General features: G+C 38.3%; 1 protein-coding gene across 1 annotated transcript in view; it reads right to left on the reverse strand.

Moving 5' to 3' along the window:
- Positions 1-27455, reverse strand: part of AATF (apoptosis antagonizing transcription factor) — a 122052-nt gene that overhangs the window by 14004 nt on the left and 80593 nt on the right. The window contains exons 9-11 of the mRNA XM_053569642.1: positions 25287-25354; positions 23444-23524; positions 11053-11124 (exon numbers count right to left, since the gene is read on the reverse strand). Coding sequence (XP_053425617.1) covers positions 11053-11124; positions 23444-23524; positions 25287-25354 — 221 coding nt within the window. The remainder of the gene's footprint in view (positions 1-11052; positions 11125-23443; positions 23525-25286; positions 25355-27455) is intronic.

Consider the following 27455-nt stretch of genomic DNA (forward strand, 5'->3'; position numbering starts at 1 on the left):
TCCCATATGCCAGAGGTGGCGGGTTCAAACCCAGCCTCGGCCAAAAAAAAAAAAAGTAACTATAAATGATACAAATAAATGATTAATAAATGTATACTCTTCAAGCTTACTAATAAAGATGAAGATAAACATTAGAAAATAGCCCAGTGCTTAGCACACTGCAGGTCCTCAATAAGGTGTCACTTGGATATCCACTTATAAACAAGAATAAATAATGTTTAGCACACTTGAATAGAAAATATTTTTAAAAGATAACTCTATTAACAAGGGTACAATGACATAAGTCTCAGCTAGGGAGAAAGGGGACATGTAAATTACAACCTTTCAAGAATCATTAGAAAGTTTGTACGTTTGACCCAGGAGTGACTCTTCTAAGAATTTATTTTAGGGCGATGCTTGTGACTCAAGGAGTAGGGCGCTAGCCCCATATACTGTAGGTAGCAGGTTTAAGCCTGGCACTGGCCAAAACTGCAAAAAAAAAAAAAAATCTATTTTAAAGACACAAGTAAAACCTAGAACACAGATTTCTATATAAATATGTTCACTACAGCATTACTTACAGAGAAAAAAAACAACCTCAAGCAACCTAATGTTCAACAAATAGATGTATCATAATTGGCTGGGTGAGGGGACTCAGGCCTGTAATCCTAGCACTCTGGAAGGCCAAGGTGGGAGGATTGCTTGAGCTCAGGAGTTCAAGAATTTGAGACCAACCTGAGCAAAAGTGAAACCCCATCTCTACTAAAAATGGAAAAATTAGCCTGGCAGGGTGCACAGGCGTCTTCTCAACTACTCGGGAGGCTGAGGCCATGGCACTCTAGCCTGGGCAACAGAACAAGACTCTAACTTTAAAAAAAAAAAAAGTTTTTCCATAACAGATTGTTATTAAAACACTTATAATAAAAGTTAACTGGAAAAAAGATTGAAGCATACAAGTATGAATCAGCATTAAATACATACACAAAAAATTCTGCAAGAAAACATGAAAGTATTAATAATGTTTAACTTTCAATAGCTGGAGGACAGATGATTTTTTTTTTTTGTCCTTTCTGTGTTTTTAAAATTTCTTCAGTGTGTTAGGGTACACTTTAAAGTAACTAAAGGAGTGGAACTGGAATGTACCTAACACAAAGAAATTGTAAATGACTAAAGTAATGGATACTTCAATTACCCTGATTTAATTAATTCACATTGTATGCCTGTGACAAAATATCACACAAACCAGATAAATACATACAACTAGTAAGTACCTATAAAATTAAAAATAAAAAAGATATTGTCCCCAAGAAAAGGGGGGACAATATCTAAATACACTGACTAAATACACTGGATCATGATTCGAAGTTTATTATGAGATCTACAATTTTTGTAACCAGAAGAATAGTACAACCACAAAAGCAGTTTTGGGGAATTCAGTGATTCACACTAAAATGTGAATGACTGATAGGTGAAATCTTTCAATATACAATCTCTTTTACATCAGAGAGAAAAAAACATTTTAATCCAATAATAAGCTTCAAAAATTTCTTTTTCCAAAGAGAAGTTTTTATTTATTTATTTTTTTGAGACAAAGTTTCACTTTGTCACCCTCAGGACAGTGCTGTGACGTCAAAGGATGTCACAGAAAATAGCAACCTCAAACTCTTAGGCTCAAGTAATTCTCTTGCCTCAGCCTCCCGAGTAGCTGTGGCACCCGTCACAATGCCCGGCTATATTTAGAAACAAGGTCTCACTCTTGTTCAGGCTGGTCTGGAACCTGACAGCTCAAGTTGTCTACCTGCCTCAGCCTTCCAGAAGGCTAGGATTACAGGCATGCGCCCCTGCACCCAGCCAAAGAAAAGTTTTTAATTGAGAGAGTAAGAGAGAAAAGAGAGAGCGAAAGAGTGAGAATGTGTGTGTGTGTGTGTGTAGGGAGGAAGGAGCTTCCCTTTGGCACATAATCCTAAAAGCTTGCTTATTTCTTAGATTCAGCAGCAGGGTTATGAGCCACACTCTCAAATGCATGTAGCAGTTTCACTACTTACCTGCTGGTTAACTTGGGCAACTTACTTAAGTTCTGTATGCCTTTTCTTACCATAAAATGCAGATAAAGTCAACCCTTCCCCTGTTTTCCTATAAGGATTAAATGAAAACGTACGTCTTCGTGCAGTATCTGGTATGTAGTAAATGCTAAGTACAATATGATATCATTTATGCCATTTCATTGCCAATCAGACACAGGGTAGCAGACAGGATGGATAAATCAGAGCAAAGGATGACTGCACTTAGAAACAGAAATGGTCCACCTATCTTAGCCATCTAATGTCAGCTCAGTGATTATGGTGGAAAACAGATTAATAATATTTATGAATAAGAATGACTACTAAATTAAACTTAGCTATTGACTATCCACTTGCAAGAAACTTGAAAGTTACTCAGTTGTGAGTTGTGATCAGTACAATTATCTATATTGTAATATATTTAGAAAGCCAATAACAATAAAAGAATTTTCAAACAACAAGTCATTAAGAGAAACATTTAGACACACTTTAAAAAATGTGAAATATCCCTTTGGGAAAAAGAGGATTTACATTCCTTTGACGAAATGATGTGAATGTAATTGCAGAAATAAGAACTATAGTCAAAAAGCCCCATTTTGAGGAAGGATTTTCTGTGCAGCATCTACAAATCTTTAGAAGATGTGCTTTTAGCACTCTGCCTCTTCTTTGGAACCAAAGCTTCAATTTGACAATGCAAATACTCTAGAATAAGAGACTGAATAGTGGCAAATCAGGAAAAACAGAAGAAACAACAGCAACAACAGCAATGCTTTCTTTTCAATCCAGTTTTAAAACTCTGGCCCAAGTCTCAGGTTTGAACTTGAGAATGTTCCCTTTGTCCTTTCTGACCTTACTGGAGGAGGAAGGCCCCATGCCTCCTATCTCTGTGCTGGACACCATCTTTAATGATGATATATGCGGGTCCTTTCCCCTCAGCACTGCTGGGGGTCAAACAAGTGATGCCACCCGCCTGAGTATCAACAAGAGAATTATAAACTGTGTCAATCCGAGTTAATGCAAAGCTGTAATCCTCTTTAACAAGAGATCAAATCACTGCCATGAGTTATGTTCATTCTGTAATCTGATAAGAACGAGAGGGAACCTCTAATAAAAGAATAATGGGAGCCTTTAATGATGCTGGTAAAAGGTAGCACCAGTTAAAATATTGCTCCTGTTCCTGCTGATTAGATCAATGTTGCATATTTGCCCAGACTTGTTTCACCTGTCAGAATAACCTGTGTCTTTTTAGGAGATAAGAAGCCTCAGAGAAAACATCTGTATCTTAGCCATTCTTGCTTGCAAGTTTTTAACCAACAGAAAATGCTCTATGGAGGGTATTTCTGGGGTTATTAGCTGATGTGTTCTCCAATGCTCAGCAAGCTACACCAGACTATTTCACCATAATTTAGCACATATTCTTATTAAATAAAGGGGTAAAGAAGGAAAGGGGGAGTAAAAAATGGTTTAAGTAACCTCTGAGTTACTAACTGGGGGGAAAGAGTAGCATCAGTAGAGTGGCAGAACATGGCCATATTTAGGGTGCAGACCCATACACAAAAATGGCAAGCTGAAGATAAATTGCCTGTACAAATTCTATTATACCAAAGCACCTCAAGAACAACATGGCAGTGATGTTGACAAAGCACTTTACAAGGCTGGATTACATTTGTACATTTCTTTTCTAAAACTCCAGATGTAAAACAATAATGTATTTCATGCTTAGTACTTATCATTAGAGGATCCTATCCTTGTTCTTTTTTAAATGCCAGCAGCTTTATAAAAGGAGTGGGAAAGGTGGTTTTTTGTTTTTTTTTAATTTGGGGGGATAAGATAGGGAACTAAAATTGAAATTATTGCTGTTCCTATTACCTGCTTAAGTTCTTTGCAAAGGAATGGAGGAAATGTTAATATTTCTACCATGTTAGGGACAAGGAAAAAAAAACCCTACTGATAAAAATATAATAACCTCCACTTCTAATGCAATTTTTATTTTTTTACTTACGGGACACATCCAACATTGGTTTTCCTTTTTCATATTGATACGTATTTGTACATGTTTATGGGGTACATGTCATATTTTAAGGCATGCACAGATGTGTAATAATCATGTCACACTTCCTGGTTTAAGAGAATTGGGTGGTGGTGGGGATTTCACAGCCTGTAACTTAAGCTGTTTCTAAAAGATCCTTAATTAGCATAGAATAACCTCAAAAGAGAAGTGAACAATCACCCTGCAAATCATGGAAGTAAAGTACTGGCTTGCTCTTGGTGATGACAATAGGCTTAGGATTCTCTACTACTGAGTTGTCAAGCCTGTCCTTGACATCTAGCCTTTCCCTAGCCTACTGACAACTCTGCCTCTACCGAATCACACCATCCTTTGCCTCTTAGCAAGATGACTGAAGGACAACCAATGTTGTCTTGGGAACTTAGCTATCCCATGACAAAGAGTATCAAAGGTTTAGCAAAACCAGTGATCATTTTTGGGCTCAGGATAACCTCTCTTGCATGCAAATACATAATTCATAGGAAAGTGGGATTTCTTTTGTCTTGATACTCGGCAATGTTCATCAAACATGTGATATAAACCCCCTGTCTACTTCATAACGCAGAAGAGTAAAGATCTACTGAACCAGCACATATAAAGTACCAGGCATTACATGGGACTTTTAGTAGCAAAGGAGACCTGAAAGCATTTAAATCAGTATCCAAAACATACCTAGAAAGAAATGCCCCCAAAGGGAAATTTGGTAACACAGGGACATAAATGGGCTATTTTGCATTTAAAAAAACAAAAGGTTTTTTTTAAAACATAGATCCTTCAAAAGAAAAATTCCTAACATGAGAAAAGAATCTGTATTAGCAGTAATTAACTAAATAGACAGCACTACACAGACCACACAATAAAAGGAACAAAATGATGATGCCACTACTCTTTTTCTAAACGGAGTACTTCTCTACTAGGATGTTTTAATACTCTATGTTGGCTGGGTGCAGCGGCTCACACTTGTAATCCTAGCACTCCAGGAGGCATGAGTGGGTGGATTGCCTCAGCTCAGGAGTTCAAGACCAGCCCAAGCAAGAGCCAGACCCCATCTCTACTAAAAATAGAAAAATTAGCCTCATGTGGTGGCATGTGCCTATAGTCCCAGCAACTCAGTAGTCTGAGGGAAAAGAATCGCCTGGGCCCAAGAGTTTGAGGTTGCTGTGAGTTAAGACACAGCGGCACTCCACCCAGGGCTACAGAGTGAGAGACTGTCTCAAAAAAAGAAAAAAAAGAAAAAAAACCTGTTTTAAAGATCTATCTCTCTCTCTCTGTCTCCCCTTCTGAGAAGCTATATTCCAGTTTCAGTTCAGTTTAACCAGGTGCAAATTTACTGAGCTCAAACTGGACAAGAGATATGGGGAGAATCAAGATAAGCAATGGACCACACCACCACCCCAACCACTGAGCATTAACCTAGTTTAGGTATGTGGTGGAAGAATAAACTAGAATCAAGAAACAACTAAGGAAAAGAGGAGGGTTCTCTCTTCAGACCTGGGTAAGCTAAGAACCATAAGTGGAGCTGCCTCTTGGAATAAGAAATCAAAAGGGCAGGAAATTTTATGTTATGTGTACTTTACCACAATTTAAAAGGCCCAGGCGATTCTCTTCCCTCAGACTACTGAGTTGCTGGGACTACAGGCACGTGCCACCACATGAGGCTAATTTTTCTATTTTTAGTAGAGATGGGGTCTGGCTCTTGCTTGGGCTGGTCTTGAACTCCTGAGCTGAGGCAATCCACCCACTCATGCCTCCTGGAGTGCTAGGATTACAAGTGTGAGCCGCTGCACCCAGCCAACATAGAGTATTAAAACATCCTAGTAGAGAAGTACTCCGTTTAGAAAAAGAAAAGGGAGGGAGGGAGGGGTGCTGGAAAAGAAGCTAGCGAGGTATTAAAAAGGTAGTGTAGGACAAAAACCATGAGGGAGAAGATCTTTCGTTTATATACTTCAATAGAGAAATAATCAGGACCTTCCCACTATCTGTCTGTTGCATATATTTCATTTTCAAAATGAAAACATCTTTTTTTCCTGTTGATATAAAGCAATGCAAGCTTACTGTAAAAAAAAAATTCAAAGATACAGAAATACATATAATGGAAAGTAAAATGTGTCTTCTATGTCACCTAACTTAGCAATAAACATGAAGTTTGGTGTACACTGTTCCAAAGCTTATTTTTTAATGCCAACTAACACGAATGCATCTTCATGGCAAAAGATTAGAGCCAAACAGAAGTATAAAAAATAAAAGTGATGGCAGCGCCTGTGGCTCAAAGGAGTAGGGCACCGGCCCCATATGCCGGAGGTGGTGGGTTCAAACCCAGCCCCGCCCAAAACTGCAAAAAATAAATAAATAAATAAATAAAACTGAAAGTCTCCCTTAACCCCCTTCATCATCCCATTCCCCTTCTCACAAGCAAATACTCTTAATATTATTATGTATGGACTTTCCAGATATTTTCCTAAGCATTCTAATATACTACACATACATATATATCTGGTTTTTATTTAAAAAAATAAATGTCCCATGATCATTTAATGTACACAGCTATGATTTAATAAAAAAAAAAAATAAATAAATCATATTACAAACAATGTTTTTGGGGTTTTTTCCAGGTAACAAAATAACCTGGAGCTCTTTCCATGACAATATAGTATTTTTTTTAAGGTGCCACTTAAAAAAAAAAATCATATATGTGCATATATACATTTTTTTTACTCAAAAATGGAATTATCATAGAAATAGGATTTTGTAGCTTACTTTTCCCACTTAACATTGTTAATATATACAGCTCTACTTCATCCTTTAACAGCTGCTTATAATTGCACTGAATGACTTAACTAGTAAATTTACTTAACTAGTTCCCTACTGATAATCATTGGTTTCTTCTTTTTCTCCATTATAAATAATGTTGTAATAAAGATCCTTGTTACAAACATATTTGACAATTAGGTATTCCCTTAGATCAACTCCTAGCAGATTTTTGGGTTAACAGATACACACACATTTGGAAATTCATTAGCCTCCCAACAAGATTCTGCCAATTACATTCCCAACAAACAAATACAAGTGCTTGTTTCCTTATACCATCAACACTGGTGGCTACCAATCCTTTTAATGTTTTCTAATTGAATAAGGAAAAAGTGAAATCTCCTTTTCTATATTTTTAGAGATAGGGTCTCCCTCTGTCACCCATTCCACAGTGCAGTGGAATGATCACAGCTCACTGCAATCTTGAACTTTTGGGCTCAAGTGATCCTCCTGCCTCAGCCTCCGAGGTAGCTAGGATTACAAGTGTGCACCATCATGCCCATTTTTTTTTTTTTTTTTTTTGTAGACATGGGGCTATTGCTCAGACTGATCTTGAATTCCTGGCATCAAGTGATTGTCCTGCCTCAGCCTCCCCAAAGTGCTGGGATACGGGCTTGAGCAAACATTCCTGGTTGAAATCTCATTTTTATTTCTTTGATTTATGAAGTTGAATGTCTTTATGTTTTCTGCCCATTTGAGATTTTCCTTTTATTGTTTTTAAGTCTGCTAGTTGACATGTTGACATGCTTTGCCCACTACTCTTATTGAAATATTCTAAGCGGTTTGTAAAAACTCTTTACATAGTAGTGAAACAGTCATCTACTGTTTTTTTTTTGTTACAGTTTCTCATTTACTTATTAACTTTGGTTTTGATGTCTTTTTAAATGTGATTTTTATGTATTCAGGTCTATTAATACCCTATGGTTTCTGGCCCTGTTGTCATGCTTATAAAGTGCTTCTCTACCTCAAAATCATTTTATAAACTCCATTCACACACATACACCAAGAATGACATACACATAACTTAGCAAGACCAAAACTATTCACTTGAGGCAAAATAATATGCAAGTGATACTGATATTCTAACAATTTTGAAAGTTTCCATTTACACTGTACAAATGGGACACAGAATAGAATGGTACTAGATTATTTCCACAGTACTAGTTTACTTCTACTTTCATTTTTCCACTAAAGAAAAACAGGACAAACTACTACTGCCTCCCTCTTAAGATAAAGTAACAATACCTAGTGGCCTTGGAAATTTTGATACTATTAAGAGAGCTAATACCCAGTTACTATACCCATAGTTAATTTGGCCCATTCAAACTATAAAGCATGAACAATAACAAGAATGTATGCCTCTCTCTTTAGTAAACACGAAAGAACTGGGATCTACTTTGGTAAAAAACAAATGCTCAGTTCTCCAGCTATAAAACTATTATTAAATTCCTTGTTAAGTTCCTAAACCAGCTGGAGAACAATGCTGATAATTAACTATCAGTCCAAAAGGGACAGCCTTTTTTCCCCATAAATGCCACAAGGATTATTACTCAACAAACACATTCCCTATCCTTCCTCCCTAACCTGCTCTACCTGAGGTATCAATGTAACACAGTTAAGGCCAAAGAAATACAAGAAAAAGTTTGATGATGGGAATTCTGCGATGCTTTTACTTTTTGGATGGGGCTTGGCAGCAAACTAAATATTCTCAAATAAAAAGGTTCTGTGTATCTTGGTTAACTTTTTAAAATTTTTATATAGAGAGGGTCTTATTATGTTATCCAGGCTGGTCTCAAGCTCCTGGTCTCAAGGAATCCACCTGCCTCAGTCTCCCAAAGTGTTGAGATTAGAGATGTGAACTACCATGTCTGGCCCCAATTTTGATGATTGTACTATGCTTAGATAAGATGTTAACTTGAGAGGAAGCTGTGTGAAGAGTGTATGGAAACTTTATATGTAGTACAATTTGTACCTTTTTCCTAAGTCTAAAATTGGTTCAAAATAAAATAATTTAAAAATTATTTTAAATAATAATTTAAAGGTTCTGTGTAGTTGTGGTATAAACATGGCAAAAACCACCTGTGCCAAAATTATTATAACCAATAATTTTGTTTGGTAAATATTTATATTTAAAAATGCCCACCACAGCTTTATTAATGACAATGACAATCAGCAAATGGCTAAAGAAATAACATCACAAAAATATTACAGTCATTTAAAAATTTTGAATTACTTTAACAACATGAAAATACAGTATATAACCGTATTTAACTGTTACATAACAATACATAACATATTTACAGGATATAATTTCAATCATATATAAAAGAAAAACAAGTCTGGGCATCCATAGCTCAGGTGTTAGGGTGCCGGCCACATGCACAAGGGCTGGTGGGTTCAAACCCGGCCCAGGCCTGCTAAAACAAAACAAACAAACAAATAGCCAGGCGTTGTGGCAGGCACCTATAGTCCAAGCTATGAGGGAGGCTGAAGCTAAAGAATCGCTTGAGCCCAAGAGTTTGAGGTTGCTGTAAGCTATGATGCCACGGCACTCTACCGAGAGCGGCAAAGTGAGACTCTGTCTCCGTAACAAAAAAAAATAATAATAAAAGAAAAACAAGAACATATTGAAAAGGAATTCATAAAAACTGAAATGAAATATACTAAAATATTAAAAGAGGTTGTCATGTGTTGTATATATACACACACATATTTTCTACACTTGATCTTAGCCAAAAGGCCGAGAAGCGATACACACACACATATTTTCTAGCTCCATTAGCCAAGAGGGCCTCGAAACAACAACACAAGGTAACAATGAGCACCCTAATACCCAGATCTTGGTTTCTAAAGACCATGATCCACTAAAACAGGCGTCCTCAAACTTTTTAAACAGGGGGCCAATTCACTGTCCCTCAGACCGCTGGAGGGCCAGACTATAGTTAAAAAAAAAACAAAAAAAAACATAAACAAATTCCTATGCACACTGCACATATCTTATTTTGAAGTAAAAAACAAAATGGGAACAAATACAATTCAGACCGCTTCATGTGGCCTGCGGGCCACAGTTTGAGGATGCCTGCACTAAAAGAACCAGCCCTCCTTCAAGAAAGACTGATGCCAGGGCTGGAACATGAAAGGTGTTAAGATGAGCCTCAAAAACCTTGTGCCAGCAAAAAAGTGCACAAAGAATGACTAGTGACAACTCAAAAGGATGCCCACTAGTTTGAAGGCACTTCCACTACAGAGGACAATTTTAATATCAACATAAATGTAACTTATTGAATAAAATAGCAAAGCATGAGTCTATATTGATAATACATAAGAAGATGGTAAATAAATGAGGGAGAAGGGGAAGTTCCTTATTACAGTAGAATGCCAATTAATAAGCATAAATTATTTGGAAAATAGGTTATCTTTAAATTGTAATATAATGAGCATAGATTTTTTTCTGTACATATTTCTATCTTATTTCAGTTTTATAAAATGAGTATATACTTCTTTTATTTAAAAAAACTCATAATCTGGGCGGTGCCTGTAGCTCAGTCGGTAAAGCACCGGCCCCATATACCGAGGGTGGCGGGTTCAAACCCGGCCCCGGCTGAACTGCAACCAAAAAATAGCTGGGCGTTGTGGCGGGCGCCTGTAGTCCCAGCTACTCGGGAGGCTGAGGCAGGAGAATCCCTTAAGCCCAGGAGTTGGAAGTTGCTGTGAGCTGTGTGATGCCATGGCACTCTACCGAAGGCCATAAAGTGAGACTCTGTCTCTACAAAAAAAAAAAAAAAAAAAAAACCTCATAATCCTCAACAAACATAACATATACACATCCCTAAAGGCACTTTGAAAAGCATATTCACAAAAGCGCCCAAACACATACTCCGTTCTAGAGAGGAGCTCAGATGCCCGAGGCAGATGGGCTGAAGTTAGAAATAAAACTAAACTAACCAGCAAAATCAAACCACCAGTCAGCACTAAGATTTGTAAAATTTTTTGATTTGGTTTTACAATAATTATGGAAGTGAAGAGATGTGACCCTTTGCTGTGATGCCAGTGATAAATGGTTAACTGATAAGAAATGGAGAGGTGGCAGGCTGTAGAACAGGTCAATATCAGGCTGTCATGAGGCCATTTGAGACATATAATTAATCTGTTACTCACCTGGCGTCATCATTCATTGTAGTATGGTCAATAGGTGCCATGAAGCTCAGTAGCTTGCTAAGGACATGAAACCTAAATAAAGCAGGAAGTAAATAGGCAGCAGCATTAGTAACTCTTAACTCACAAGAAGAAACACATTTTATATGTTCACAAACTCCAGAACTGATTGCAGCAACAATTTGCTCCAGCATACAATAGAGAAAAACATTGGCATTTACCACTCAAAACCAAGGTAGCTCCTTGGCAGAAGGATTCCAGGACTCCCCACAGATATCAAAATCTATGGATGCTCAAGTTCTGCATGTAAGACGGCACAGCATTTGCATATAACCTACACACATCCTCTTATACTTTAAATCATCTCTAGATTACTTATAATACATAATACAATTTAACTGCTATGTAGGCCAAGCTCAGTGGTTCACACTTGTAATCTTAGCACTTTGAGAGGCCAAGGCAGGAAGATTGCTTGAGGCTATGGAGTTTGAGATCAGCTTGGATAACACAGAGAGATCATGTCTCTACAAAAAATAAAATTAAAAAATTAGCTGAGTGTGGCAGTATGTGCCTATAGTCCTAACTACTCAGGAGGGTGAGATGGGAGGATCACTTGAAGCCAGAAGTGTGAGGCTGCAGTGATCTTTGACTATTGCACTCCAGCCTGAAAGACACAGTGAGGCTCTACTATTTTAAAATAAAATAAAAAAGAGTAACTGCCATGGAAATACAATTGTTATACTGTATTGTTATAAGAATAATAACAAGAGAAAAGGCTGTACTTGTATAGTACAAACACAACTGTCCTTTCTTTTTTTAACCCCTGAGTATTTTCAATCTCAAGTTAGTTGAATCCATGCATTTAGAACCCCGGGATAACAAGGGTGACTGTACCTTTTTCCTTAATGTTACAAAAGAAAAGTCTCTCTCTTTTTTTTTTTAAAGACAGAGTCTCACTATGTTGCCCTTGGTAGAGTGCCGTGGCGTTACAGCTCACAGCAACCTCAAACTTTTAGGCTTAAGCAATTCTCTTGCCTCAGCTTCCCAAATAGCTGGGACTACAAACGTCCAGTCGTTTGTTTTTTTTTTTCCTTCATTACATGTTGGCTGGCACCAGGTTCAAACCCACAACCCTCGGTATATAGGATAAGCACCCTATTCACTGAGCCACAAGTGCCACCCAACGCCCAGCTATTTTTTTGTTGAACTTGTTTAGCTGGCTCGAGATGGGTTTGAACCCACTACCCTTGGTGTATGTGTCTACATACATAACCATTGTGCTACTGGCGCCAACCCAAGAAAAGTCTCTTCATAGCACAGTGGAAATGACAGTTCAGCACAGATCCATTTATATCACAGCCTCCCCAAATAGATACACTTGTGCCTTTAAGCAATACACAAACCCTTAAATTATTCCAGGCTAAAGACAATGAGGACTTGACTATCTCATTTTCCTCCTGTCTATATATCTTAATCATATTTCAGTGTCATCAAAGCTACCTTCTGGCAGCAGCACACGTAGTAGTATGACACCTGAATGCAAAACTTCCCAACACCCTCACTCACTAGCACTAGTTCCCGGAGTCAGAAAAGGCTTCTCTAATTCCACATCATCTCCACCAACTAGCTCCACTGGGTCTTTCCCTTCTCCATCTTTAAGTGAGTTTGTAACAAGCTTGATTCCTAGATCTTTGGCAAGGTACTATGGAAATTTAAGTTACATTGCCTACAATTCACACCAACAGAAAAAAAGAATTTTTGTATAATTTTTTGTCTACTTTTTGCTAGGGCTTGAGATTGCCTAGCAAAAAGGGACAACCACATTCAGAACAAGTATATGACCTTATACAGACCAAATTACAAATTCAAAGGAACATCTCTTTCATTATAACAGAAGAGACTTGTATGAGTCACTCTCCCCCCCATATGCATATGTGTGTATATATAAAAAATAAAAAATTATATTTCAACAAAACACTATCTACAAATAGAAATATGATGATTTTTTTTTTTTTTTTTGTGGTTTTTGGCCGGGGCTAGGTTTGAACCCGCCACCTCTGGCATATGCTTTTTTCCATTGGATTATATATATTCTTTTTCAGTTTCAGAGTACCCCCGTGTGTCATTATATTACACATAATTTATTTAATTTCCTATTGGTGAGCATTTATATAGCCTCACTTTTAAAAATATATTAAACAATGGCTTGTTGAATGTTTACTTATGTATTTCTATGGGATAAATTTTGAGATGTGAAACTGCTGAATTGATAGGTATCCAAATGTAAAACTGAAAGCCTGAGCCAAAATACCCTCCTGAAAGTTGTGTCAATTTATGGGAGCATCAATATTTACTTGACCTTTTAAATATAAAGCTTAAGTACTGTTAACTAAACAAATTTTAATGTTTTTTAGGTTTCACCAAACTTCCCTGAACACTATTCTTGGCTGTGTACAAAGACAGGTTTAATTTACTTTCTGGACAAAGACCACAAATTATACTCTACGTGTGTTGTCCAGTAGCTACGCGAGGCTACTGAACATTTGAAATATGGCTAGTCTCAATTGAGATGTGCTGGAATTGTAAGATACATACCAGATTTTGTAGGCCTGAAACAAGAACAGAATGTAATATATGTCATTAATAATTTTTAAAATAATAAAACCACTGACACAACATTTTTGATATACTATTAGGTTAAATGAAACACAGTAGACCAGGGGTCCTCAAACTTTTTAAATAGGGGGCCAGTTCACTGTCCCTCAGACCGTTGGGAGGGCTGGACTATAGTTTAAAAAAAAAAAAAACTACGAACAAATTCCTATGCACACTACACATATATTATCTTGAAGTAAAAAAACAGGAACAAATACAATATTTAAAATGAAGAACAAGTAAAGTTAAATCAACAAACTTATCAGTATTTCCATGGGAACTATGGGCCTGCTTTTGGCTAATGAGATGGTCAATGTCTGGTTCCATATTTGTCAGTGCTAGTCGTAACAAGTGATGCAAGTGTGCATCAGTTAGTCCCAAGACTGAGAGGAGGAGTTGAGAGACAGACAAGGAGGGGAGTCGGAAAGTGCAGTGCACATTCCACACATGTGCACTGCGGGCCCGGGAATAGTTTACTGCTAAGCAGGACAGGCAGCGGTGGCAAAAACACAGCAGGCCGGATAAATGTCCTCGGCATGCTGCATATGGCCCGTGGGCAATAGTTCGAGGACCCCTGCAGTAGACTCCATAGTTGACCACCTCCTTAAGTTGACCCACTTTTCTTACACCAGACATGTACCGCACACACTCAATGGAAGTTCCTTATGTTGACCAGTTTGTTACAGTCCCTTGGTAGTCGACTTACAGGTTTTATTGTATATTATTAAAATTAAGTTCACCTGTTTCTTTTTACTTTTTTTTTTTTTTTTTTGAAACAGAGCCTCAAGCTGTCACCCTGGGTAGAGTGCTGTGGCGTCACAGCTCACAGCAACCTCCAACTCCTGGGCTTAAGTGATTCTCTTGACTCAGCCTCCCAAGTAGCTGGGACTACAGGCGCCCACCACAATGCCCAGGTATTTTTTGGTTATAGTTGTCATTGTTGTTTGGCGGGCCCAGGCTGGATTCGAACCCACCAGCTCTGGTGTATGTGGCTGGCACCTTAGCTGCTTGAGCTACAGGCGCCAAGCCTCTTTTTACTTTTTAATGTGGCTACTAGAAAATTTAAAATTACATACATTATACATATTTTTATAAGATGGCACTGCTCCCTAGGATATCTTTACACTTTAATATATTAAATGACTATTAACTACATGGTGAAAGAAGGCTTTAAGAAGTAATCAGGGGCAGCACCTGTGGCTCAAAGGAGTAGGGCACCGGCCCTATATGCTGGGTTCAAACCCAGCCCCAGCCAAAATCTGCAAAAAAAAAAAGTAATCAGGGCTCAGTGCCTGAAGCACAGTGTTTACAGCGCCAGACACATACACTGAGGATGGCGGGTTTGAACCTGGCCCGGGCCAGCTAAACAACTGCAACAAAAAAAACAAAAATAGCCGGGAATTGTAGTGGGAGCCTGTAGTCCCAACTACTCGGGAGGCTGAGGCAAGAGAATTGCTTAAGCCCAAGAGTTCAAGGTTGCTGTGAGCTGTGATGCCACAGCACTCTACCGAGTGCGACATAATGAAACTCTTGTCTCAAAAAAAAAAAGTAATCAGACGGAAGACAATTTAGTAATATGTACTTAATGTAATGCATTCATCTAATCTCCATGCTGGTGAAAACGGGTACATGTTTTAGTATTAAAACCTTTACCGGGGCGGTGCCTGTGGCTCAGTCGGTAAGGCGCCGGCCCCATATACCGAGGGTGGCGGGTTCAAACCCGGCCCCGGCCAAACTGCAACCAAAAAATAGCCGGGCGTTGTGGCGGGCGCCTGTAGTCCCAGCTACTCGGGAGGCTGAGGCAAGAGAATCGCTTAAGCCCAGGAGTTGGAGGTTGCTGTGAGCTGTGTGATGCCACGGCACTCTACCGAGGGCCATAAAGTGAGACTCTGTCTCTACAAAAAAAAAAAAAAAAAAAAAAAACCTTTACCGACTATTCTAAGAAAAGATAAATGTAATTTTGTTGAGGAAGAACAGACCAACACAGTAAGACATCTCACTATTAAAAGATCCGAAAGTTCAATCTACTTATATTATGATTTCTGATTAAATTATAATTAAACTCACTGCTGAAATACTGATTATCAATAATTATAATTACTATATTTCAAAAAGTAAAAACATTTTTTTTTCAAGGTTTGAAGATTTTGCCTTTACTCAATCCAAGCCAAAGACCACCACAACTCAGGGGAAACACACGTACTCAAGAATGGAGGAGAAATGAAGGCAAAGTAGCTTTTCCAAGGACTCTGTGCAGAGTTCAAAGTTGTGTGTTCACCCAGTAAACCAATGGTAAAAAAAGGAGGCTTCATTTCAGGAAGTGGGTCCTCTGGAACAATCTTGAGTCACATCTCCATTTTAACCAGGAGCTACCTTACAACTGGAGCTGTTTTGTGAAGGTTGCATATGGATTTGAACAAACTTGCTGTTATTCTGATGTCTTAGTCCAGTCAGTCTCCAGATATCCTAAATGAATTGGGGTGGGGTGGGCTTGCTCATCAATGTTTTTAAAAGCTCTCTACTACCCAACAAAGCTTGAGAAGCAGAGAGAGCTCAACTGATGGCATCAGCATTATCTTCTGAGAACTTGTAGAAATGCACATTTTCAGGCTTCTGCCAGACCTGCTGAATCAGAAATTCTGGGGGTGGAGCCCACCAATATGGCTCAACAAGGGCCGCAGGTGATTCCAGTGTGCACGAAGCTTTGAGAACCAGGAGCCTGGACCTTGCTAATTAACATTAATTGGTTAGCAGGGATAAATGGATCAGATTAGCTGGCTGCCACTTTGAGTCAAGGGAGTCAGCCCAGTTAATTTGGGTTGAGACAGCCAGCAGAACACATTCCTGGATGAGGGGTGCCCAGAATGATGCTACTTGTTCAGAGGTCAGCCTCAGGGTGTGTGTGTGGCAAATGAAGAGCTGTAATCTCTGCCCTGAACCCCATGGCTCTTCCTCAGTTGAACGCTGTGCTCTATAAAAAGAGAACCCGACCCATCCTCCATTCAGGGCAACCCAAGGGCTTTTGGCAGCTGTTCCAGGGCTTTGGTGAGAACTAAAGTTTGGCCATCATTGCGGTGGCCTAGTAAGCTGCATCTTCCCCAGCCCATAATTACTATATTTCAAAAAGTAAAAACATTTTTTAATACTTCCTTTTTTTTTTTTAAGACACCAAACCAGATCCAGGCTATAAATTACTCTCTAACACCCAATTAGCAAATTACCCTGCCCAGTCTGACTAGGCTATCATTTAAACTAATGACGTGTTGTTATTTAAACTATTACTACAAGGTAATGTCAATCTCTGCTATAACATTTCTGCAAGTCTTACCTTTACAACCCTATCGCAAAGAGCAAAAATTGCTCAATGGTGAGACATAGTATCAGTAATGACAGCTAGCACAACCCACTTGTTCTTCTTAAAGTCTAATTTTAAGAAAGTTATTTATAATGCTCTCATCCAGCTAGGGCCATTTGGTTTAATCCTTTAGGACAGGATGCTGATGTAGCAAAGATGTCACTTTGGTGGCTAGGTAGGCCTGATGGTCCTGCCAGCAAACCACCAGAGGTTAGACACATGGGCTCTGGAATTGGACCAGTTAGTTCGAATCATAGTTTGTTACTGACTAGCTTTGTAACGCTAGGTATGTCGTTTACCTTTATATTAGCTCATTTATTCTGCATAACAATCCTATGAGATGTTGCTTCCATTGTTATACCCCTTTCACAGATGAGGAAATGGAAGCACAGATATGTAGAGTAAATTGCCCAAGCTCTCAAGAAGAATAAACGAAAAAATTAGATTTCAGTTCTAGATAGTTTGGCTCCAGAGCCTGTGCTCTTTCTGCATGTGAATGTACAAGTTCTAGAAATGTTAGTTGCTATCACTACTGCTATGAGTAATGATTACTCTCTGATTCTGACCACATCTCCCACATTTATGACGACAGAGAGCTGGGTGAGTACTGATGACAAAACCAAAGCAATTTAACATACACGATTTTATTTATGACTTTCCTTTTTACTCTGCAATAATTTTAGACTTCTAAAACCCCATATGGCATTGAGTTGTGCTATCTCCTTAGTCTCTCCTCTAATCTATGACAGCTCTTCCGTCTTCCTTGTTTCCCTGTTACCACGATACTTGACAAATTCTGGTCAATTATTCTGCACAGCATCTCACAATTTGGATTTGTATGATGTTTTATGAGATTGAGGTTAGGTATTTTGGGCAAGAATACCACAAAAATGATGCTGTGTCCTTCTACTGAAGACAAAGGGATGTAGATATGTCTTGCTTACTGGTGCTATTAATCTCAAACTTTTGGTTTAGGTACTATTTGCTGGATTTTTCCACTATAAAGTATGTTTTCCTTTATGACTGATAAACACCTTGGGAGAGAGAATTTGAGACCATGCAAATATACTGTTTCTCCTCAAACTTTTGTCCATTGATATTAGCAACTATTGGTGGATCTTCCCTGCAAAACAATTTTACTGTGGTATTTACCTAGGGCTGATCTTCTATTTCTCTCATGTTCTCTACATTTAATAACTAGAATTGTGCATGACCTTTTGATGGCGTATGATGGGAGTCCAAAAGAGGCTAAAGTTTATGCAGAAATTCTACAGGACACCTTTCAAGTATGGAAAGTTCTCTGGTTTGTGGTTTCTGAAATTCCACCATGTGGAAAAATGTGATCACAAATGCTTCTGCTGTGAAGCATTTCCCTGAGGCACCCGCCCTAGCCTCCCAAGTTGCTGGGACTATAGGCACATGATACCACATCCACCCCAATGAAGCACTCCCCGATACTCACTGCTTTTCCTCACTCTTTCCTGTCCAGCCCCATCAATGACTGCTCTTCTGTCTCATGGATGTTAACATTCCTCAGGGTTCTGTTCTTCTCACTCTACATACTATTTTTTACTTTTTATTTTTTAAGAGACCAGGTCTCACTCTGTCAGGAGTAAGTATAGTGGTTTCCCCATAGCTCAATGCAACCTTGAACTCCTGGGCTCCTTCATTCTCAGCCTCCAAAGCTCTGGGATTACAGGTGTAAACCACCATGCCCAGCCTTGTCACCGTATTCTTGCCACACCATACCCTCCTTGGAAAATGGTAATTAAATTGTTTCCAAACTATCAACTAGTAGAATATCTATAACCTTAGCTTGACAAAAAAATCCTTGATTTCTCAAGGTTGTGTCAAATTCCAACATATTCAGAAACTGAATCCACTCTCTATCCCTAAAAAGAATAAAAGATTCATTTTCTCCTTGCAGCCTCTCTCTTACACACATATCAATGAATAATATCAAAACCTACATAGTTCCCTCTGAAACTCAGGGAGTCATTCTAACCTTCTCCCTTTTCTTTACCTTTTCATTTCCAGTCACTTCTAAGAACTACTCACCTGTATAAATGTCTCTCAATCCACTATCTCCTATTCCTTCCAGCCCTTGCTCTCATGAATTTCTAGTCTTTTTCTATAAAAGCCCTAGAATTATCTTTCTAAAATAGGAATGTGATGACAACATTCCTCTGCCTGAAATCTTTCAGTAACTCACTCCAATCTATAAGGCCCGTAGCATGGACATGATCTAGCACTCACCTATGCATGCAGCCTCATCTGCTATTCCCCCATATTCACTTAAGCCTCTGCTAAAAAATTTAATTGCAGTTCCCAAAATTTGCTCTACACTCTTAAGTCTGCCAACATTTTTGCAAACATGATTCTTTTTGCCTTTTACTCGGCTGATGCTTACTAATCTCTCAAAGCTCAGTGTGGATGTCCCATCTTCCAGGAAGTCTTCCTGAGCAGTCTGCCCTCTCTCAAGAGCGGGGGGCAGGACTATCCCTACTCTAGCATCTACCCCATAGTGTAACTGTCTGCTAATGCCTGCCATCTGCTTCAGACTAGTCTCTGTATCCACGGATTCAACCATGAATAAAATATTCAGGAAAAAAAATGGATCAACAAATCTGTACTGAACATTTATAGACTTTCTTTATTCCCTACACAATACAGTATAACAACCATTTACTTAGTATTAGGCATTATAAGTAACCCAGAGATGATTTAAAGTATATGGGAGAATGTACATAGGTTATATGCAAATACTACGCCATTTTCTATCACAGACTTGAGCCATTCGTGGAATGCGGTATCTGGCAGGGTAGAATGGGGGAGGGGGTATCCTGGAACCAATCTACCACAAATACCAAAGGCAGGTTGGATTTTACCTAGCACCTAACTAGTACCAACTTAGAAGGTGAAGGACACCAATACCATCTTTTTTATAAGAGACAGGGTCTCCCTCTGTCACCCAGGCTGGAGTATAATGGCATGATCATAGCTCATGGTGGCCTCGAACTCAAGTGATCCCCCTACTCCAGCCTCCCAAGTTGCTGGGACTATAGGCACATGATACCACATCTAGCTCATACCACTTCTTACATTTTAATGTTTAGCTTTGTTTCAATAGAATGTATCTTGCTTATTTGTTGCCAGAATAAGATTTTAATTTAATCTTTTAAGGTTTTTTTTGTTTGTTTTTTTTTTTTTGAGACAGAGTCTTGCTCTGTTGCCTGGACTACAGTGCCATGGCCTCAGGCTAGCTTACAGCAACATCAAACTCCTGGGCTGAGGCAATCCTCTTGCTTCAGCCTCCCAAATAGCTGGGACTATAGGTACCTACCACAATGCCCAGCTAATTTTTCTATTTTTAGTAGAGGCAGGGTCTCACTCTTGCTCAGACTAGTCTTGAACATTTGACCTCAAGAGATTCTCCCACACAGCCTCCCAGAGAAATAGGATTACAGGCCTTAATCCACGCACAGACTTAATTTTATTTTTTTATCTTATTTATGGGAATCTTGCTATGTCACCCAGATTGGAGTGCAGTGGCATGATCATAGCTCATTGTAACCTCAAACACCTGAGCTCAAGCAATCCTACCACATTAGCCTCCTGAGTAGCAAGGATTATAGGCATGTGACACTACAACTGGCTAATGCTTTTTTTTTTTTTTTTGTAGAGAGAGGGTCTCCCTATGTTGCTCAGACTGGTCTTGAACTCCTGGCCTCAAGTGATCCTCCAGCTTAGGCCTCCCAAAGTGCTGGGATTATAGGTGTGAGTCACCGGACTGACCCTGAGTAAGATTTTAAATGCCTCTGGACATACAGGGAGTTATGGGGATCTCAACCACTATTACAATGCTAATAGACAAAGATATATTTACACAGGTGCATACCTCTAATGAATAGTTTAATGAGGACAGTTTAATATGTTAATATAACAAAAGCAGTTGCTATTAAAACAAAATCCCTTTTTCTTTCAACCTGATAAATTTCTTTTATTTGGGAAAACGTCAGACTCACGCACCCTTCAGTTATCTGCCACACCAGAAAAGCTTACTCCTCTGACACTCATCCAGATTTCTTAATCTGTGTTATGCTCACAGTTATAGCCATTTCTTATCACCTGATAAGCATTTTAATTTTTCTATCATAATCATCCAAAAACATTTTCTGACAGACTAATGTCAACTACGTACCATAGTAGATTGGAATTGTCTTAAAGGATAAAGCAACGCAATCTTGGCCTTACGGGGCTCATAATATAGCTATCTGCCTCAATATTTAAAAATTTTTACAAATTCAGTAATGTAGAAAAGGCATTTTTCTCTCTCTCAATTCTTTTGAAGAACACACATTTACAAAAGCAGTGTTAATAAACACAAGAGCAACCAAAGAAACTGATGTTTCTGAATGCTTATTATGTACCAGACATTTACAGATTATTTCATTTAATTCCTATACCAAATGTTAATTAAACATTAATGTTTAATTCCTATTCCTATAAAGCAGAAATTATTATCATGATTTAGTAAATGAGAAAAGTGAGAGAATAAAAGAACAAAAATCCTAACAGCCAGACAGAGCTAGGATTTGAACCCAACTCTCCTGATTTGAGAACTGAAATCCTAGCTTCTCTCTCTAGAGAACATGCATGACTTCATAAAGCTATTGCTTTAAAAGTACACTACTGGAGAAAAATCTGATCCCAAAATTAGAAAGAAGGCAATCATTCATCCATGTCATTTATAAAGTACTATTAGAAACATTCTTCTTTAAATCCTTGGAGGAGGAATGGGGGAAATAGGTACAGAAGGGACATGTGAGTGAGCAAGGAAATGAACACTAGGCAGACTGACTCAGCCCTGGAATACTGATAGCAATGCTAACAGCAATAATGGCAACAAATACTTACACAGTCCTTACTGTGGACCTGGCACTATCTAAGAGCTGCACACACAGCACTCATTTAATCCTCATAGCAACCACAAGGCTGGTACTATTATCATCTCCATTTTACAGATGAAGAAATTAGCACAGAGTGTTTAAGGTTCTTACCCAAAGTAACCACTAATCAATGTCAAAGCTGGGGTTCAAACTCAAGCAGTCTGGCTCTTAAGTCCACGCTCTTAACCATTACACTAAAAATGAACCCAGAGAAGCACTAAGATTTGGAAATTTCAACACAGGAAAAAAGTTCAATTATTATAGTTTAACCTGAGATTGAAGAAATGTAACTTTATTTATTTATTTATTTTTGAGACAGTCTGTCACCCTCTGTAGAGTGCTGCAGCATCACAGCTCACAGCAACCTCAAACCTTACAGGGCTTAAGTGATTCTCTTGCCTCAGCCTCCCAAGTAGCTGGGACTACAGGCACCCGCCACAACACCCAGCTATTTTTTTGTTGCAGTTGTCATTGTTGTTTAGCAGGCCCAGGCCAGGTTCAAACCCGCCAGCTTGGGGTGTATGTGGCCAGCACTGTAACCACTGTGCTACACTGTGCTACAGGCGCCAAGCCAGAAATGCAACTTTAAATTAAAAAGATCACGAAAAGCTATATGTCTGTAAAGTTCAAGAAAAATAAAGCACTTCCTGACGAATTTTGTTAAATACTAAAATAAGTTAATTAAAATAATTGTGAAATCTTCTTCTCTGAAGATCTTTAACAATGAGATAGGCCGACATCTGTCTAAAGGGAATTTAATGACAAGCAGGTTCTACTCAGGAGGTGGGATTAGCTATCTGCCTAAAACTGTACTAACACAAAGAGTTTAAGATTTTCTTTGCACCTAAGTTATAAGTTGGTTCTTTAACACTGAGACTTTCTGTAATGACAGTGTTTCATACACACACACAGTTCCCATGTCTAAAAGTAAGAGTAATGTCAATTCCTACTCTTGCTACTTCTTCTTCTATAACCTTCTAAAATTACTTAAAGATCTCAGAGAATGGAAGGTTTTTCTAAAGTCAGAAATTTCTCTATTTCCTCATAAAAACTGTATTTCTCATCTTATTTAAGCACCCCATTAACATTCTCAGAAGTCCTTCATTTCTGTCTTTTAATCATAATGTGTATATGTATGTCATCATAAAAATGGACCAATGTCACCCTATTCTAAATAAGACAGAATAAAAATTTTATATTATTCTATAAGAAGTGCAGATATTATTTCACCCATGCATTCACAACAATAGAGCAAAAAGTCAATGAAACTGTATTTTCATTTCAGAGTAAAAAAAACTTAAACCTTCAAATACTGTTTATTTTCCTAATCCTTAAAAAGAGCCATCAGAAGAAAAAGAAAAATGACATAATAGCCAAAATGCAAAAGAAGAGAGATAGACTATCATGTTAAATTTTTTTCCAAAAAGTAACTCACCGAAGTTTCCTTCCTTTGCTGGCTTTCCTATCTACTTTCTTATGGATTTTGCTTCGTAACTTCTGGATTGCAAGCCACTGCCTGGGAAATTCACAAGCAATGTTATACATCATCACAAACAGAGTTATACATATTGACAAATTGGAATTTTTCTTACTAACAACCCTGCAGAAAGAAATCATCAACCTACATTAAGTTCTTCAAGCTAGTTAGGGCCAAAGCGACTAATCAATTAGAGAGGATCTGTACAATGGTAAAAAAACAAATGGCAGCTGGGAAATTCTACAGCAAATTTGGTTAACAATGCTTCTTAGTATTTGGAGTTGCTGTGACAAATTCACCAGTCTGCAGGAAAACCCACCAAACTGAGTACAGCTGCTTGGGTTTTCCTTTAATGTTTTAGCTATGCAGCATTTCTATTACTAATGTTGCAAATGCTGGTTGATTGCAATACATGAAAGTCTTTAACTCTAACTTTCCCTCTGCTAAATACCCAAGTGCCTTTTCTTGTGCTTTCCAATTTTTGTTAATTTTTGATAATTATCCACTACTGATACTAGTTTTACAGTCACTTAAGCTTCATTTCATCTATAAATATTTCAGTATGTTGATAAAAGGTAAGGACTTTCCCCTCCAATACAATCTGAACACCCTTATTACACCTTAAAAAAAAAAATCAATAAATTCTTCACTATCAAATATTCAATCAGTCTTCAAATTTCCCCGAATGTCTCAATTTTATAGTTAGTTTGGATTGGGATCCAAACAAGACTCACATAATCTGCAGTCATTCTACATAAAGAGGTGTTAATTTTTCAATAAGGAGCCTTAGGCTAAGAAAATCTTCATAAATTGCTCATATGAACAAATGTGAAAAAAAGAAAGAAGAAACAGCAACAGCACCATCTAGTCATCTTACCTGATTTATACAACAAAAAGTCAACATCAGGAAAAAAAAAACTAGGAAAATCCAATTACTGTAATCTTAATATAATCTTAATTACCATAATCTATTTTATTGTAAAGTCAGATAAATGTACAATATAATCACCACTTAAATGCAATTTGCTCTATCACATTAAATTTATAGTGAACAACTCTCTGTAACATTCCTGAGATAAACAACCTATCAACAACATCCAACCCTAAAATTCAAATAATATTTTATTCAAATAAAATTATTTCATCAACACAAATTTTTCATTGCTTCCTCAAAATGCTGCTCTGCCCAGAATCCCATTCTGGCGCTTGAAGCTTTTGTTTCCTTTCATGCTTTTGCAAATTATGGCTCATGGCTATTTAAATGTACACTATTCATTAGGTAGCACTCTAAATACCCTTTTTATTTTCCCACTACAGGATGAAGCATACACACAAGAGCCTTCCTTTACTACTTTACATTCTCCCCTGACATCTGGGTAATGCTGCCACGTTCCATTTCTAATTGTGTTGAAGCTTTTACTGAAGGGGTGGAGGTCTAAATTAGGGTAGCCTCTAACAAAGCAGACTTGACCAGGAGGAAAGAACCTGTTGTGTGCAGAGCCATGTTCTGACAGCTGAGAGCACACATTTGGGTGGCTGCTTTTAATCCACTGGTCAGCATACTGATATGGATACAATCCCAACAACCCAAACCAGAGAGCAAAGAGCATAAAAAGGAATTTGAAAACCTTTTAAAAACCCCACGTAGGCATTTTATAATCTCTTTTCAAATTGTACTTAAGGCAATGGAGGGTAAACAGTTTTTCAAGCTCTTATTATCTTGTTTAACTTTAATAATTATAGGGACAATCATGCTTTGGGGCAACATTAAGGGGACTGAGGGAAAGAAACTGTAAATTACCTTCCCATGGCCACCTGATCATTGGGATCCAAAGAGCTGGTCTTTCGTTCTATGAGTTCTCGAAGGAGCTGGAGGAAAAAGGAAAGCAACTGATTTATCATCTCCTAACACCAAATGACTTTAAAAGGGCACGGAAGGGGTGGCGCCTGTGGCTCAATGAGTAGGTTGCCAGCCCCATACACCAAGGGTGGCGGGTTCAAACCAGGCCCTGGCCAAACTGCAACAAAAAAATAGCTGGGCGTTGTGGCAGGCGCCTGTAGTCCCAGTTTCACGGGAGGCTGAGGCAAGAGAATCACCTAAGCCCAGAAGCTAGAGGTTGCTGTGAGTTATGACACCATAGCACTCTACCAAGAGCGACAAAATGAGACTCTGTCTCTAAGAAAAAAAAAGGGGCACAGAATGAATTTTGAATGACATAGAGACAGCTCTAAAACTACAATCAATAAGGTATAGCCCGGTGGCAAGAGCATACTAAATTCCCATTAACCCTTTCATATTTATATACCTTTAAAAGGATGGCTACAGCAATAACTGAGAACAGAAGTCCATTTGGGAGACTTATTGCACTGTAGTTCATTTCAAAAGGATCAATGAGTATGCAACATTCCCTTTGTTGTTTTTATGATTAGTTTTGTCCGCTCCATTGATATCAATGGAGAATCTTTAACAGGTCAGGTGGGAAGGACGACATGGCAAAAAGGGGAAATGCATCGGCTTCCCACCAATAGGATAAATAGTTCAAGGTTAACTTCTGAACTCCAGCAGATAAGAAGGTCTTCTTCAGGCAAAAGCCTCTGTTGCATATGATGAAAAGTATGGAATCTTGGCTGGAGCAGTGGCTCACGCCTATAATCCTAACATAAATCCAAGGCAGGCAGATTGCTTGAGCTCAGGAGTTCGAGACCAGTCTGAGCAAGATCAAGACCCTGTCTCTACTAAAAATAGGTGGGGGGGGGAATCTAGCAGGGCATTGTGCCAGGCACCTGTAGTCCTAGCTACTGGAGAGGCTGAGGCAGGAATATCACGTGAGCCCCAAGAATTTGAAGTTGCTATCAGCTATGAAGCTATAGTACTCTACCCAGGGCCACAGAGTGAGACTGTCTTTAAAAAAAAAAAAAAAGAAAAGAAAAGCAAAGAAAGAGAAGTGTGAACTCTATTCTCTTGTTCTCCACAGCTCCTAGTGTAGCAGGCTTGCTATGAAGTGATTTAACCAGGCTTGACACCAACATATTCACAACCACACAAATTTTAAGAGAGAAGCTAAAGAAAGTCATTTGTGTATACTACAAATGCAACACAGAGGGCCACTCTCTCAACCCAACATAAATAACTCCACGGGAGTTGCTCAAAAAAATTTTCCTACTGTCCTCTTAATCCTTACTCCAGCGCATCCAGTTGAAGTCTATATCTATACCTTTCACACAGACTTAAGAATTTGCACTGGGACCTAAAGTCCTAGGTGAAAAGGAGAAAACGAATTTAAAAGTTAAATATTAAAGGAGGAGAATTTTAAATTACATTAATAAAATTACAAGTGCTATATGGACAGAAATAGCCACAGGGATTAAAATTCTAAAAACCTGAAAGAAATCTAAGGGACAAGGTTAGAATAAACTAGTTTCTGCTAAGCATCTGTCAATAATACAGGCTGTACTTTAAAACTTGTTTCTTCACAAAAATTAGCAATTATTTTGTAGGTGAGGCATGGTAGCAATACAGATATATCACCAAGTCAAATAGCTAAAGCCTGTGGGAGACAGAGGAGGAGGAATAAATTCCTCTGAAAATAGTTCACTTTCTAATTTTCATTTGTTTATTTAAGTAGGCACTGGAAGAAGTAAAACAAATTTACAAAAATACTCACTTCCAAGAGATGAATCTTTATTGCAAAAGGGAAAAGGATCTCTCAATCGCAATTAAAAAACCTCCTGTGCTGTTTTTTCATTTGCTTACTTTGGACATTATTACCACAGCAATTATGTTTAAAAATGCAGAGACCAGAAGCCACTGGTCTATTATCACCAGAAAACAGCAAGCTATTTCTCTACCCTGTTTATCTGATTGATTCTCAACATCTTTCTGGCAGCCAATCTATCAGTTTATCTTTCCTACTTTATCACAGTCACTTCTGGCAGCCAAATACAAGATCCAAATCCAGTGTTACACAGA

This window comes from Nycticebus coucang, chromosome 18 (assembly GCF_027406575.1).
Source record: "Nycticebus coucang isolate mNycCou1 chromosome 18, mNycCou1.pri, whole genome shotgun sequence".
Lineage (NCBI taxonomy): Eukaryota > Metazoa > Chordata > Mammalia > Primates > Lorisidae > Nycticebus > Nycticebus coucang.